The following is a 17,595-nucleotide window of genomic DNA, read 5'->3' on the forward strand; positions in this document are numbered from 1 at the left end:
ATGTTGGTAACACTGATTTTGACTGATGTGAGAGTCCTACTGAAAGTTTACATCTGTCATTGGCCCTTGGTAACTATGATCTTTAATTAACTGTAATTATAGAACCATTACAATGAAAAATTGTGATAATTTAGTTGTTTCAACTGTATTTACTTTGAATGCAAGCTTTTTTAAAAAGTACATAGAATATCAATTAAAGTGGGTATATTTTCTACTTATTTATAAAAATCAGGAGTACAGTTAGGTGGCTCATGGAATGAAAATAAAGCATATCAGATGTTAATATTGGTTTAGAAAAGGGCATAGGGAGCGAACAGGCAGTTCCAGATTATTGTAGCAAAGAACCAGCAAACAGTGATGGAGTGAATGGCTTCTTTCCATGCTCAGAACTTCTGCGATACATTCTTAGTTACTTATGTTAATCCTTCCAATGTAAACAGCAGCAAATTACTTCAGTTGCACATTCACTAACCTTTGCTGGACTGTTACTGATGTCTAAAAGAAATAGCGTGGAAAGAGAAAATCAGTAAGACATTTAATACTATATAACAATATAGGCAAATGATATAGTGTTGTCTCAATGTGATGCATTTTCATATGGTGCGTTTACGAACAAATGAGAAAAGCTTTGGGTGGTTCATAACCATTTTGTTGCTCAGAGGGCACTCAATGCAGATGATTTGATCTAACATGTGTCAAGGTTATTGGCTGGATAGAGGCCAGATGATCCTATGTTTACAAGTAGCACAGATATATCATTATATAATAAAGAAAGTTATACAGTAATGGAGCAATTGACATTTGAGAGTTGGTAAAAGTGAATTTGGCTTGGCAAGGTCAACATTCCTTTGCCTGGTATTCTAAATGATTTAAATACCTGCAGTGAATAATTCAAGTATGCTAATTGAATGTATAGAACTAAATCATGCCCAAAATTATTTTTTATATCATGTATGCTGATGGTTTGCAGGCAATGTGCACTACATTGAACAAACGTACCATCAAACTGACAAACATTTCCATCAGTTTGACCTAATGATTTCAGTTCTAAATACACAAACAAGCATTTCTGTTAACTTGCATGTTTGACATTTTGAAGAATCTATGGGTTCTTCACTGCAAAGATTTATTAAAATCACAGTGGCTTTAAAAAGGTTTACCTTGAATGCATCTTTTGTTGACAGGTAGCAATTTTTCTTATAATTGCAGACGCTGCTTTCAATCACCTACCTGCTTAAAATATCACTTGCAGAGATGTGTGGCATGAAAGTTTAGCACTCTTTCTCTTAAAAAGAGTAAATCTTTCTTTTCTCTTGTTTTCTCATTAACATTCTACACCCACCTTGATATTCTATTATTCAGTTCCTCTTCATCATTCTTGTTCTTTGTGCTTACTTCATAGCTTTTCCATTTTGTTTTTCTTTTCAATTGCCAAAATGTTTATTATAGAACATCTTCAGGAAGAATGCATTTTTGTAACAAAGCTGTTGATTATCATCTAATGGAATTGGTGCATCCATCTTGAAGAAGAGAGAAGCGTTCATCCATCCCATTTGTTTTAGAAAGTAGGGAGCTTTCCTGACAGTTTTAGCAGGGCAGAGCTAAAGTTCAGAATGGTCCTGATCTAACCAGAGGATCTCAGATTACCTGTGCAATGTTCGCTGTTACTAATTTTCAATGTTGTAAGCATATCTGACTATTATTCCAATGGGTGTAAATTGGAATGTATGCCTGTAGCACTGTGAGTACATAAAAACCATATGGCGTGTTAATTTCGGCAATGGTAGCACATGCAGGAAACTGACAAAATGGCACAGAGTGAGTCAGTTTTGAGCCCATGTGGTGTAAAGAAAGACGTTCCTTCCTCTGCTGGTCCCAAGTGAGTTGTTTGACCAGGCAAAGCCAGTTGTCAATGGGCACGGGCCCTTGGCTTAAAATGGTTTGGATTCAATGCCAATCCAGCAATCTCTCTCTCACTGGCCACAGAATAGGTGTAGCAGAGAATGGAAAAATATCACATTAATGCAGTTATAGTTGCTGTTCTGACTTTGGCGCTCAGGCACAATGCTGGTACCAGAAGGGCTGTGACCTTAGACATTCAGTTGTGCTACATCTGACCTGCAATTGCACAATTTGTGCATAAATATTCCAAGACACATTGTAACATCCTTTCCCTTAATGAGCATAAGTTTATAGAAATAGGTGATCTCTAAATTGCTGTTTTATGAAATTTGTCATCCTGATTGCTTGTACAGTCACCGTTAGGCAATGAGCACAAGCCAGACCCTTGCGTCTGAGCCCAAGAGGAGTACCTTGAGGAAATGTCACCACAGTTCTCAGTTTCTAACAGCTGGTTGAAGATTGCTGTCCGTGGTTGCCTGAAGAGAAATCCAGCCTGCAGTGGAGGATGTAGTGTGACACAGGAGGCTGCAGGATGGGAGAAATGAATCAAAACAATATACAAAGCTGAAAGTACAAAGAAGTAAAATTGATGTCAACTACGACAGACATTACTGATTAGGCTTTAGTAGGAATTTAATATAGCAATATCAACAGTGGGTGGAAATACAGACACATTTTTATACAATGTCTGGCAGGAAATGTGTACAGCATGATTCCCAGATGCTCCCAGATTGGATCAATTATTCAGCAACTGAGCTTATTTCACATCTATGTTACTAGAATCCAAGACGGCGTCTATCCAGAAATTATTTCAGAGGTTTAAAACTCCTACTTTATGAGCTTGATTTTAACTCTGTTTAAGTTTTGAGGTAGATAAAATCTCTCACTCTGTCCCTATGATCCACTCGTGAAACAGATTTAAGTATTGATTTCATACCTTACATATATTTTTAATCAACCTGTTCAAATATGTGATGACACATCTATGGAGCCGGTGAGACTTGAACTCAGGCCTTCTGTTTCAGAGATTGAGATACTACAGCCACACCACTTTGTCACCTTGTATAATGTATGAACTGCATTTACTTGAAATAATTGAAACCCCACACAAATGAGAAAAGGCAGTTGAAAACCCATGAGATTTTATGGAGATCTTCACCATTTCTAGTCACCATAAACTGACAATTATTGCAACACTAGACAGTTGTGCAAATTACTGGATGTTGCAAGACCTAACGAAATGTTGTTGAAGCAGAGCCCATATGCACTTTCAAAATAGAATTGGAAGGTGGCTCAATAAAGGAGAGTGTTAATCTGTGCGCTGAAGCATAGGAAAGAAAGAAAGAGAGATCACATTCATAAAATGGTTTGCATGACCATTAGAAATCTCAATGTTTTATAGGTAATGAAGTAATTTTGAAGTGTAGGCACTGTTGTAATGTTGGAAATGCAGCGCTGATTTTGTTCAGCAAGCTCCAACAAATAGCAGTATGATAACAGCCAGAGAATCTGTTTCTGTGATGTTAAGGGATAGAATGCCTGAAATAACTCACTCACTCTCATTTGAAAGAATGCCCTTGGGTTTTATAGTCCCCACCTAAGTTGGAAGGCAGATCCTTGTTTTAACATATCATCTGAAAAGCAGCAGTTCTGACAGGACAGTAGTCGCTCAGTACTGCACAGGAGTATTAGCCTTTATTTTTGTGCTCATGTCCTGGAATTGGACTTGAGCCTGGAACCTTGTGACTCAAAGGCAGAAGCGCTACAAACTGAACAGTAACTGACACACAAAGTACAAGATTGAACAAGTTGTCTGGCCTAGATAAAACATCAATTCAGACCTGATGTGCAAAATGAACTATTTTGTGTTGCACCTTTTATAAAATGGTGTGTTCTGTGAATTTTATGTGCTCTAATTCAATTCTTTATTGTATCATATACATGGAATTTGTGGACACTAGATGTTGTTCTCCTATATACCTCTTCAGAACCGTGACAGCTGTTAGTTTCACATAATATTGATGCAAAATCCGAGCCGTTAATTTTAACAGCCCCTTTTCCTTTCAAGAAAGTGGGCCTCTTTCCTCCCATCCTTTACAGGTTAGCCTTTCATAGAGACTTCAAAAGAATATCTGCCTTCTCTGTCGATCTTTATTTTCTTTTCAGGTGTTGGCAAAACAGTGTGCTTGATATTTTCTGTCTTTTTTTATTTACATTTCTGCTGTTGACATGTATGCTTATCCTTGCATTCTTTTTTGTACATTACTTAGATGTGTTTGTGTTTTTTTAATAATTTAGTAGCTTCTAATTAAATGCTGGAAATATCCTTGTCATTTTTCATTTCTTTTCTGCTCCTAACTCAACCAATTAATGTCTCTTTGTTTTGTTCAAACCTATTAAGTGGTTCACTTTCCTTTCAGTTTCTATTTCCGACGACGTGATTGCCTTTAGGTACAAAGAACTATGTAGCACCTTTAACATTGTCAGGATGTTTCATTTAATTTCCAACAAATTACTTTTGAAATGCAGTTGTTATCTGTGTGGTATTGAAGCCTTGCTGCTTTTACATGCCTTTATACAGACAGCATGACAGATCTTGAGATTTTCTTTCAACAGAAAGACATTTACTAAGGAAGCGGCTGAAACAGTAACAATTGTGAATCTAAGCTAACATGGCAGGTCATGCCCAACAAAATCTTTGGAACAGTTTGAAAAGGCAACTGAATAAGTACATATATGGGTACAATATATATTTGGGTTTTCTGAAACTGTTTGATAAGATACTTCAGATACCTATTGTCGTTCAGTTTAGATCAAAGATAAAGTTGTAATTTGGATTTTACATTGGATTGGTAGCATGAAAAGCACCCAAGAGTATTGATGCCTTTGTATCTCTATCTTAGTATAGTTGTAATTGAGAGAATAAACCAGCAATCTGTTCCCACATGGTCTTCATTTGTGATAGTTCTGAGGTGAATAATGATTTTCTCTGCCTCCCTGTGGAGGAGCAGCTGCACTCCAGTCACCACTTCTGGTCAACAGCTCAGCTAAGATAAGTGACTCAGCGTAATGGATAATGTCTTTCGGTTGTGTGTGAGGATAAACAGTGACTTATTACAGGTTAACTAAGAGAGTGTGAACAAGTTCATGTATATATGGGAGTGAACCACTTGTCACAATTGAGCCTAATGCTTTACTCATACATTTGCATCATGCACAAAACTGAGTGAGGGCATCACTGACTAATAATTCTTTCCCTATTCTAAACCAATTATTGCAGTCTCCTCTACAGTTGAGAAATGCAACTCGACAGAGACCAGAGCTGAAGTCCAGCATCTACTGATCCTTATAGCTTAGGACTACATCCAATGACAAGCCTGGAATAACAAGTTATAGTTGATCAGAATTAATTTCACAACAATTTATCCATTGACCCCTACTTTTCTTTACATAGAGGAAGCTATTGCAAACAGAGCTGACAGAGATAAAACATTCTAATGCAGTCAATGAATAAAGGAGACATAAAGAGATGTTTCTTGTTGACTCATCTAATGTCAAGAACTGTACAGCATTGGACATTCATGTGAAAGTGGCAAAACAAAGAGTGCATCACGAACAACAGATATCTTCTGACTACTCTTGATATGCAGAGTAGACATAACAGAAGTCCTCATCGATGAATCACATAAAGCTAGTACTTAAGTTCAGTTCATAGCAAAAGCAAGTGGGATGTTTGCCTGTATTTCAAAGGGAAAGGAGTATAAAAATAGGGAAATCTTCCTAAAACTGTACAAGGCAGTAGTTAGACCACACCTACATCATTGTTTGGGTCCCCTTATATCAGGAAAGAAATACTGGCATTGGAGGCAGAAAAAGAAGTTTGATCTTGGATATGCAGGGATTTTCTCATGAGGAGAGGTCAAATATGTTGTGCTTTCACATTTTGAAGTTAAGAAGAATGAGAGGCAACCTTATTGAAACATACCAGATTCTTCAGGAGCTTTGCAGATGCTGAGAGATAATCTGCCCTGGGCTTAATGTTTGGCACGGACCTACCCAGCCACTGCTTAAATCTCAGTGATGGTGGAGTGATCTCAGTTGACCCCCGAGTGGGCAGTCCTCCCATGCCTCCTCTGCCGCCAGTCAGGTTATGGCAGAGGCAGAGGGGAGTGGATAAGCAGTGGCTACAGTACCTGTGGAATTTTTACGCTTCAAATACATGCCTGTAAAATCCAACCCTCTGTGTACCAAGATGTGCAAAGGTTGTTTATACGAAGATTTAAATTAATACAATGGAAATTAACATAAAACCTGCCAAAGGTTCAGAAATTGTTGAAGGATGTATATATTCTTTGCGTTTTGATGAACAAAGCTCAATGTAGTACAAAAAGTGTGATTTGATCAGAATCTATGCTGTTTCAGCACTGCATCCATGAAGGTGTACTCTGCTGGCTTTGCTAGCTGATATGGTATTCTATTTGTTATGTTAATCTCTGCACTGTGGTGAATCACTCTTCAGATCCCTTGACTTTGGAAAACATGCTGGAGAGTACTGTTGGAAGGAAGTGGGATGCTGTGTCGCTTACCCCAGGAATCAGTACAGGCATTAGTACTGTTGCTAATCTGCATTCGTGGGTTGTGTTTGAAAATTCGATGCATGCTGGTCACAAAATATACCTAACTGGAGGAGGCACTAGAATCTGAGTATATCTTTTGTTAATCATGGTCATTACTCTTTATGGAGCAAAGGCAAGTATATGAGGTTGAGCCACAGGTTAGTCACAATTTCATTGACTGGTGCAACAGGCTGAGGGGCTAAATTACCTACTTCTGTTGTAATGTTGCCATCTGAAGATGGAGCCAAAAAATATGTAAATCATCTGACAATTGCAAACATTACAGCTTTGTTCAAGGAAGGGTATACAGATAAGCCCAACAATTACAGACCAGTTGGTTTGATTCATTGGTGAGAAAACTTCCAGAAACAATTATTCAGGACAGGACATGGACAAAGGCGGGTTGGTTAGGAACAGTCAACATGGATTTTCAAAACGAAAATCATATTTAACTTGCAGGAGTTTATCGAAGAGGTAATAGAAAAGGAACAGATGGAAAAGTCACCCTGTGTAGGAACTGAGAACAGGAGGGACACCTGACCAAGGACTGTACGGAGTCCAAGATCTTCAACCTGTGTGAGGATGCAGGCCACTTGTGTAAGATCTGCCCAAGACAGGACACCACATAACTCAGATGGCCAGAGTGCCAACGCAGTCCAAGCCCCCAAAGGACAGTAAGGTGCCACTTGCCAGTAAGAGCTCTGAAACGAGGGTCACCAAAAGGAAGGTAAGGCCGGCGAGGAGAGAAAGGAGTCCCATGCCACGGGAAAACTACCAACTCGACCTCCTCCTCCCAGGAAGTCAGAGTGAATGGAGGACGAGGCAAAAAATGAGTTGAGGGGGTGGACAGAGGTAAGGAAAAACCTGAAGTTAAACACCATGTGGGGCATCCACTGGACAACGTCAAAAAGGAAAGTGGCAGCTGCATGAAGGTCACACCAGCAACTCCTCGGAAGATGAACATGTGCGGAGGGATGGGCAAATGAGACAAAAAAATGAGACAGAGCACCACGGGGGAGAAGGAGAGGAGTACGCACCCCCTGCCACCATCTGAGAAATGCTAGATGACATGAGAGACCCAGTAAGACCTACTTCCAGTGGGGAACCACGGGGTACCGACCACACCACAGCTCAGGGCAACCAGGAGCTGTGACGCTCCAAACAAGGAGTAGAACATGACAGCAGTTCTGTCCGATTCAGATACGGACCTTCCTGGCTTCCTCCTTGCTCGATTAGACCGGATCAGGACATAGTCCCAGTGGAGGAACAGGACAGCTCCCTCAGCCCTGCAAGGGTACGACGGTTCACAGAAATGCAGGACCTCACCCAATGACAGGACCACAGAAAAACTGATGTTGGACACTTTGGTAATCTTAAAAATCCTAAAAGGTGGGGTTTAAAAATTGCTAGTATTAATGTGCGTGGCGTACAAGTCACCACGCAATGTGTTTCCATGTTGACTTACCTGGCCAACATCAAAGTGGCCTCCTGTTTCTGCAGGAGAGCAGGATACCACACTTCAGTTGCTACAGGATGCAGTCAAGCCTGTAGGCCCATGGGCCTTAGATTTGGTCAGGAGAGGGGTAATGATTGCTGTTCCTGCAACCTGGATATTCTGCGGCAAGGAGGCAGCTTCACCATCTCCGAAGTTAAGGAGATGGTAGGCAAGTGTCTCCTTGCAGCAGACATTATGTACAGAAACACTCCCCTGAGATTAATTAATGTGTACGCCCAGGTGGTAAAGATTCCTGCAGCAGCTCCCACTTCTGTTGGCAACGTCCAGGCCAGTCACTCTGGCCGTAGACTTCAACCATATCATCGATGCTGATGGATAGTCTGGAGGTTTTGATAGCAAACCGGACACCATGTCCAGATTCCTGATGGAAACGGTTAAAGTCACCAAGCTGCATGATGTGTTCAGCACCCCTGCAGACAGAGCTTATCATAGACCCACCTGGTGGCCACAAGATGGGTCTATCTACTCAAAGACATATTTCCTGTTTGTCTCCCGAACATGCTCAGTCAGATCCATCAATATCAAGTTGGTGTTCTTCTCTGACCACTGCCTCCTGGTAACCAATTTTCACCTACAGGGCATAGTGTCCTGCATAAATAGGAAATGACTTTGGTTTTGCAACTGCAGAGAATGTTAAATTCCAGCGTTCATTTTTTTCTTTCTTGGCAAGGACTATACAGAACTGCTTTAAAACCTGTGTATGTATGTAAAGATATATTTTATGAGTAAAGAATATTTTTGTAATAAAAAAGCAGAAAAGATTGATCCAATTTTTTTTATCTCTGGAAAGACTGTACAGATCTGAGTGATAGAAAACAGAGAGTGATGGTCAATGGAAATACTTTGGACTGGAGGAAGGTTTGTAGAGGAGTTCTTCGGGGGTTGGTATTGGGACCCTTGATTTTACTGATATATATTAATAATGTTGATCTTGTTATGCAGATTTCAAAGTTTGCAAATCACACAAAGTTTGGAATAATTGTAAACTGTGAGGAGGATGGTGAGGAACTTAAAAAGATTTTGACAAGTTGGTCGAGTGGGCAGATAGGTGGCAGATGATGTTCAATGCAGAGAAGTGTGAGGTGCTGCACTTTGGTCGGAAGGGCATTGAAAGACAATGCAAAATACAGGGTACAATTCTAAACAGGATGCAGGAGCCGAGTACATATGTGCACAGATTATTGAAGGTGGAGGATAGGTGGGGAGAACAGTTAATAAAGCATACAGTGTTCTGGACTTTATGAATAGGGGCATAAGATACAAGAATGAGTAGATAATGTTGAACTTATACAAGACTTTTAGATCTCAGCTGGAATATTATGTCTAGTTATGGGTACCAAATTATGGGAAAGATGTGAATGCATTGTAGAGAGCACAGAAGCAATTTACAAGAATGATTCCATGAATGAGAAATTTTAGTTGTGAAGTTGAGACTGTTCTCTTTGCAGAGAAGAAGGTTAAGAGATTTGATAAAGATTTTCAAAATCATAAGCGAGCTTGATAGAGTAGATAGGGAGAAGCTCTTCCCATTTGTAAAACAAAAAAGAATAAGGCACCATGGATTTAAAGTGATGTGCAAATGAAGCAAGGGCATGTCAGAAAAAGAAACTCGCACAGTGAGCAGTTAAGGCATTAAATGCACTGCCTGGAAATATGGTGGAGATAGGTTCAGTTGAGGCATTCAAGAAGGCATTGATAATTATTTGGATTGAAATGGCGTGCAGCTATATGGGAGAAAAGCTGGAGATTGGCACGAGGTAATAGAATTGATAGGCCAGACAGTCTTGTTTTGTGGCAATATAATTCTGTGATTCTGTGAGGTAGCAGATGAAATACAGTGCAGATAAGTGTAAAGTATTGCACATAAAGGAATGGATGATTCATGCATACACATTCAATGAATCATGTAGAATTGACCAACATTGAAAAACCAAGAGACATGAAAGTTCTGTTGCAATAAGATATACAGCAAATTGAATTACAGCACAATGAAGTACAAGTCAAAAGTCTGTCAAAACCATGCAATATTCTAATCAGGTCACATCTTAAGTGGTGTCCCTAGCTTTGGTTGCTAAATCACAAAGGAACCTTGCAATCTTCAAAACAATACGAAGGGCAGCATAGCCGACCTCCAGCATCAATGGTCTAAGTGACCTTAAGGGAGAAAAGGACTGGGCCCCAAGTTCTGATCACTGAGGAAGTGGGCGGCATCAGGCTGGAGCTAAGAAGTTGGATGAACTAACAATGAAATTGCATTCACTTATGATGGGCACAATTCACACAAAAGTGCATTGACAGGTACATTGCCTTTCAGCTTGGCCTTTCCTCCTCTCCAAGCCTACTTTATGTATTGTTTTTGGGGGCTGGAGGAGTTGGAGTAGAGGAGGAAAGGTGAATGTATGTCTGGCACAGTTTCGGTCACTCAATCACTCACTACTCCAAAATTTTCCCAGACCCAGTCACTTCTTTGTTGGTGCACTGGCTACTCACCCCCTCTTGTGACTTTGCCTCCCACAGGGTATCCATCTGATAGGTCTGTCCTGTCTCGCTGGACATGAACACCAGTGGTCTTGAAGAATCCAATAGACATGCATCACAACTAATTATTGCATTATCAATAACAGATTCTTCATGTCCATATATGTATGGGCTAATATAAAGCTTTTATTTTGCAACAGAGCAGCATGTTTCCAGTAGTGTGTAATGCTTCATGTGAACCCATAAAAGGTGGAGTATGAGATCTTTATACCCTCAGATCTCAAGCTATGATGCAGTGATGAGATCATGAGCGTGTCTGTGAAAGGCACACTGATGTACTGACCATGACACAAAACATAACACACCCTAACCCTCCTTCCAGTGGCTCACTAGACTTTCACCCCCTACCCCACCACTTCCGATGGCTCACTTGACTTTCCTAACAATCCCCCAGTTCCACTGACCCACTTGACTCTGCTCACCATATCCTCATTCCTGCCCTACTGAGAATGGCCCAATTCCCCTCCCCCTGCAGCCCAACTTCTATTCTCCTTCTCTTCAAGCCAGCGTCCTCCCCAACATCATCCTGGTCCCCATCCCGCAGAACTTGCTGTGGCTCCCAGTCTCAGGCTGACATTGTGCTGCTTGTTTGTGCTGTTTGTTGTTGTTTCAGACTGTTTTGTTGGCCATTTCTGACATGGATGGCAGGACTGACATCAGAAGAGAGACTAGATTGTTTGGGACTGTATTCACTGGAGTTTAGGGAAATGAAGAGAAATCTTACAGAAACCTATAAAATTCTATCAAGACGAGATATGGTAAATGCAGGAAGGATTTTTTCAATGATCAGCGAGTCCAGAACCAAGGGTCATGAACTAAGAGAGTGGTGAACCTGTGGAATTTTCTGCTGTAGAAAATGGTTGAGGCCAAAACATTGAATGTTTTCAAGAAGTAGGTAGATTTAGTTCTTAGGGATGAAAGGGTGAACAGGGTACTGAGTTGGACGAACAGCCATGATCATATTGAATGGTGTAGCAGGCTCAAGGGGCTGAATGACGTACTCTTGCTCCCAGTGTCTGTTTCTGCCCCAAATTTGTCCAGATAAAGAAGCCAATGTGTGAGGCACTTTTTAGCTTGAACAAAGACTCTGGGGTGAAGGGAACATAGAATAAAGGAAAAAAGTATTTGCATGTGTACTTATTGAGATTCTTAGCACTTTGAATGCAATTAAATATTTTGAAGAGCAGTCACTGTCATATGCGCAATTGATGTAATGTAATTGCATAATCTGCAAAGAGATGCATGACCAGTTAATCTAATATTCATTGAGGGAGCCATGTTCCACCATGTGGGACAGTTGTGGGTTCTTTTTACGTAACGTGCTGGAATTTTTAACATGCTCCTCAACATTCTGATGGCTATCAGTGTACAACCTCCCCTTAGCACATTACTAAAAAGTGATCTTAGATTATGTGCTCTGTTTAAAACTGCAGCCTTCTGACTTCAGATAGGAATGCTACTCACTGAACTGACATTTTGTAAGAATGCGTTTGGATGGGCTGTCGCTTTTTTTGTTGTCAACCATGAAGTGCACTCGTTGCTAGAATTAAGAAGATGTCTTCTGTGGAAAGCAAAGAGCCAAAGCTGAATAACATAAAAGCAAAAGACTGCTGGGCATCTGAAGTGAATGCAAAGTTGGAAATACTCAGAAGGTCTGGCAACATCTGTGGAGCGCGAAATGAAGTCAATGTCTCAGATTTTGCAATGACCAGACGGTAATTATTCCAGTGTAGATTAGAGTTGCACATGGTTGCAAATCCCATTCTGACAGACTTCAAAGGGTTGCCCAAAAAATTGAAGATTCTACTGGGCAATTCCTCTTTGCTTGGAAACTCAAAGTCTCCATTTAACTTGGAAAATTTGGGGAGTTCTGATGAATTTAAGAAAGTAGTTACTCGAGGAAAGTAAAGATAAAGCTGCCATAGTCCTAGAGGACTCTAGGGCTGCTATTTCATGAAAGAGAGATGACTGGTTACACTTTAACCTGTCAGTCACCAGACTTCATAGTCTAACACTTATTTAACTATTAAACTGATCCTATTGTTACCTCGCACATCTCTCAATTACATACCCAAGATCCTGACCTGATGCCCCCAGGACCCCGCACCCCTGCCCTGCTCTGGATCCATTTCCTCCCTTCACCCACTTTGAAGGCAACCCCTTTCATTTCAGACCTGGTTATGTTCCCCCACTCCTAATTTTATTCTGGCCCTCATTGCCTATTCCAAACTGCATACTGGACAGCGCCCTTCATCCACGCTGCACCCACCATCACTCCTCCCCCTTCCCCCGACTCTCACTGCCCCAGACTCAAGCCCCTCTCCCCCCATTCTAGACTTGAAACCCTTTCCCCCAACACCTTTTCTCCCAGTCTGGACCCAGCTCACTCTCCACCCATCCAGACCCTACCACAACACCCTCCCTAGCTTCACTTGATCCTGCAATGAACCCTCCCTTCACCACCTCCCGCCCCACCATCCCACTCCTGGGGAACCAGCCACCATTTCCCAATAAGCTAACAAGTGTATGTGATTGACGTGAAACAGCAAATGAGATTGAATGTTGGGAACAACTGATTTGCGTTTGGAGGTTTCAATGCACTGACTTGATCTCTCAGTGAACAAAGATTGGAACCATTCCCCCTTCAGTATGATGAACATAAAAACCAAAAGAACTGCAGAATCCGTAAATCAGGAGCAAAAACAAAGTTCCTGGAAAAGCTCAGCAGGTCTGGCAGCATGTGTGAAGGAGAAAACAGAGTTAACGTTTCGGGTCCGGTGACCCTTCCTCAGAACGGAGGAATGAGTATGATGAACATGGTTGTTAAACATAGGCTGAATGGATTTTTCTTGGTTAAGCTGAGATTGATCCTATGTAAGTTTTGTTTTTATGCAGAGTAACCTTACAACTTTTATTTATGGAATTCAAGCCCAAATTAATTCAAAAGATTATTTTCTCTCTTCTGGCTTGGTTATGGTTACCTCATCTCTGAGTTGATGGTTCCCATCCTTATGTTTTACACATTTTGCCTCTTGGTTTATTTTCAAATCCTCTCAGTCACTTAAATTTGCCATGTCTAGCTGTTCCTTCATTGTTTTATGCTATTTCTGGAACACACTCCTCATATTGTTATTTTTCTGCTTTCATCAGCTGTGATTGCTTTGGTTTATTGGTGGTTTAGTTTGTCTTTATAAGGCAGTTTTGTATCTTAGCCTGAATCAATTTGCATTCCTCACTTTGTCTGTCAGACTGAGTGTAATAATATGATAATTATCAGAATCTGTTCTGTACTGAAGCTTGTGAATTGTTAGTTACATTGGAAGAAATCCCCATTTCAAACTTTTTTTTTAAAACTTTATTCTAAGAATTGTATAGTTCTCTTATCAAAACTTGCAAATATTGTCATGTAACATTTAGAGATTTTGTTCAGACTCTGCTCAAAATTTTGCAAGTGTGTTTTGTTCGATGATTCAGTGGGCAGTGATTCAGTGCGCAAAGGCTGACTACAGTACAGTACAGAACAGATCTGTGCACAGCAGGGAGGGTGAGAAATATCTCTCGTTTGCATAGAAATAGCTTCTGTCAGCCCAAATAACAGAAGGGGCCATGTAAGTGTTGTATATCAGTTTTTAGAATTTGGGAAGTGCATACTTGAGTCAATGGATTTGTTAAAATGAGATGAGACAATTTCTTATTCAAATATTATCTAAGTTATTGAAATGCATAAATCTAACTTAGTTGCATGCTTTTTAAAGATGTTTGTTTCCACTCACTTTTCATTCTTCCTAAAGGTTGTGACTTCTTAGCAGAATATGGTGACACTGCGTCACCAATCTTCATTTGCAAGCCTACAGAGAGGTTGGTAGATTAATGAGAGACATGCCAACTGTGCACAATTTTGCCCCCAAGACCTGTGTTTGCAAGTGAAATCTCTACACAAGTAGACAGTTTGCTAATAGCGCAGGATGGTGGCTCAGTGGTTAGCACTGCTGCCTCACAGTGCCAGGGACCTGGGTCCAATTCTAGCCTTGGACGAGTCTCCGTGTAGAGTTGGCACATTCTCCCTGTGTCTGCGTGGGTAAAGATGTGTAGGTTAGGTGGATTGGCTGTGGTAAATTGTCTTGCAGTGTCCACGGATGTGCAGGCTAGGTGGGTTAGCCATGGTAAAAGTGGAGTTACGGGGATGGGGGTGGGATTTCGGTACGTGTGGGATCCTGTTTGGAGGGTCATTGCAGACTCGATGGGCTGAAAGGCCTCTTTCTCCAGTGTGCGTATTCTGTGATCCTAAGAGTTCAGTTCCGAGGCCCCTAGTTCCGAGGCCCCTAGTGTTTGAACTATACGGAGAGGCTGAATAGGCTGGGGCTTTGTCCCTGGTGCGTCAGAACCTGCAGGGTGACCTTACAGAAGTTTATAAAATCATGAGGGGCATGGGTAGGGTGAATAGCCAAGATCTTTTTCCCAAGGTAGGGGACTGTAGAGGGCATAGGTTTAAGGTGAGAGGGGAAGGATTTCGAAGGGACCTGAAGGGCAATGCTTTTGCACAGAGGGTGGTGTCTGTATGGAATGAGCTGCCAGAGGAGGTAGTGGAGGTGGGTATAAATATGAGAATATTTTATCAAACTTTTATTCGTAATTAAAGGAAATCATTTTGTTAGGAAATTGATTAATTTGGAAGCCTTGACTAATTCATTTGAAGTTTTAAACAGTTCACAAATCAAAAGTATGTTTTGTTTCTTCAGTGGAAGAATCCATTTAACAACATAAGTCCAACAAACGTTCCAAAGGAATCAGAAATTGCTTCACACTGACATCTAGTAAACAACCCACTGTAAACTGGGAATGAGTAGAACTAATCACACTGAATTTAGATGAGTAATTTTATTTTTTTCCTGGTTTTGTTATGCTCTACATGATTAAAGTCTGGATTGATTGGTTTCAGGAAACTACACATTATTTACACTTATGAAAAGACCCTTATTATGTTTTGTTTTAATTCATTGATAGAATGTGGTGTTGCTGGCTAGGCAGCATTTATTGCCCATCCCTAATTGCCCAGAGGACAGTTAAGAGTCAACCACGTTGCTGTGGGTCTGTACATGTAGACCAGACCAGGTAAGGATGGCAGTTTTCTTCCCTAAAGGACATTGGTGAGCCAGACAGGTTTTTCTGACAATCGACAATGGTCGTCATTTACAATCATCACTAGACTCTTAATTCCAGATTTTTAAAAAAATTGAATTCAAATTCCACCATCTGCTATGATGGGATTTGAACCCAAGTCCCTAGAATATTTCCTGGGTCTCTGGATTACAGTCCAGTGATAATGTGATAATAGCACTGGGCCTCTCGCTGTGGACAGCAGAAGAAATGTGCAGGCTCGTGCTATCACATTGATCAGATCACCAGACTCTTCACATCAATGCTAGCTACTTTTCTTCACCTAAAGCTTGTTTTAGGCCTCTTGGTAAATTTAGAGTGTTTGATTTTTGTAAAGAGTTGCAAGACACAAGCCAGATGGTTATACGGAGGACTTTGCAGGGTCAACTGGGCTGAATTTGTCATTGTCATTTCTGGTGTTTAAGCTGATGCTGGTTTCATTCCTTTGTTAAGTCTTTATAATGGTATGATACAACTGGGTATCTTGTCAGGCCATTTCAGAAGATACTTGAGAATCAACTGCATTACTGTGGGTCTCAAGTCATATGTGGGCCAAACCAGGTAAGGATGGCAAATTTCCTTCCATAAAGTAGTGAATCTTTTGGTTTCATGGTAGAATTCAACCCCATTTCCTCAGAACATTAACCAGGGTTCTGAATTACCAGTCCAATGAAATTACCTTTACACAATCGCTTTCCAGTTTGATGGCATCTTTGCAAACAGAGTTCAGTGACTTTTCATCAGAACATAATGCAGACTGTGCATCTAACTGTTTTCTGTTTCCACAGACGTTGCCTGCCCTGCTGTGTAGTTCCACAATTATCTGTTCATATTTCAGATGATAATGTCAATTTCACTTTGATGAACCATTGCCAAACTCAACTCCCCATTCCTATTGTGGGGTTGCCGAAAAGTGAGCTTGACAGTTTCTTGGGAAGGGACAGATATAACTGTAAAAACCATTCCAGTTTCCTGATGTTTCAACAGGCAGTAATATGATAAGCATTTCTGTCAATGTCAACACTATCCTACTCAGAAAGGGCTATGGTTGTTACTGCCTTCAAATGATTGTGTTGTACTGCAGAAGAGACAAGTGTTAAGACCTCACTGGGGTAGCACTATTCCCAGAGTTTTCATAACAGTTAGAGATTTTAAATGAAGAACACAAAATTCCCCATTTTACTTGATTTTCTGATCTAACTTGATAGAAATCATGGATCAGGATTCTATACTTAACAAGGATTACTGTTTATTACAAGTAATTAGACTCCAGCTACAGGTAAATTGTCAGTATATAACACTACAAATTAAAAGTCTAATCCCCTTATAAATGCCACCTTATACACAGACATACAAACAAATAGACCAGGAAAAAAATAGACATGGGTTCAGGAAAGCTGGAAGTTCAATGCCTCCTAGTCACAGCTTGCTGACCTGATGTTTATGATAATTATACTGGCCAGAACATTGCTGTTCAGTCTTCTCTGGATGCTTTCACTGGTTTACAAGAGTGATGCAAAGTGGCCAATTCCCTTATAAAAGGTCTTTGACTTATCAGTTAAAAATCACAACTTAAAATAACTGCTGACTGCAGAGAATAGAGAAACAGCTTCTGTGCTGGTGGAGATCAAAACACTTCTCTCTATCTTGTTCCTAGCCCCAAGCTGTTCAGTTACCTTGAAAACCAATCACACGATTATTGGCAGCAAAAGGCTTTTGTCATTGTTAACTGGTCACTAATCCAATAAGCCTTTCAACTTCTTCTTGCCACCCAGCTGCTTCAGTACTCAGAACCCCTCAGCTCCAATTTGTCTCCAACCTCTTCATTTACTGAGATAGTAGGAACTGCAGATGCTGGAGAATCCG

At 40.6% G+C, this 17,595-nt stretch overlaps 2 protein-coding genes across 2 annotated transcripts in view; one reads left to right on the forward strand and one right to left on the reverse strand.

The window, feature by feature from the left end:
* Nucleotides 1-17,595, forward strand: part of LOC109931684 (protein bassoon-like) — a 430,268-nt gene that overhangs the window by 390,394 nt on the left and 22,279 nt on the right. The window lies entirely within an intron of this gene.
* The window catches only part of apeh (acylaminoacyl-peptide hydrolase), a 149,292-nt gene continuing 132,828 nt past the window's right edge, over nt 1,132-17,595 (reverse strand). The window contains exon 20 of the mRNA XM_048606205.1: nt 1,132-2,427. Coding sequence (XP_048462162.1) covers nt 2,337-2,427 — 91 coding nt within the window. The 3' untranslated portion in view covers nt 1,132-2,336. The remainder of the gene's footprint in view (nt 2,428-17,595) is intronic.

This window comes from Rhincodon typus, chromosome 16 (genome assembly GCF_021869965.1).
Source record: "Rhincodon typus isolate 14 chromosome 16, sRhiTyp1.1, whole genome shotgun sequence".
Classification (NCBI taxonomy): Eukaryota; Metazoa; Chordata; class Chondrichthyes; order Orectolobiformes; family Rhincodontidae; genus Rhincodon; species Rhincodon typus.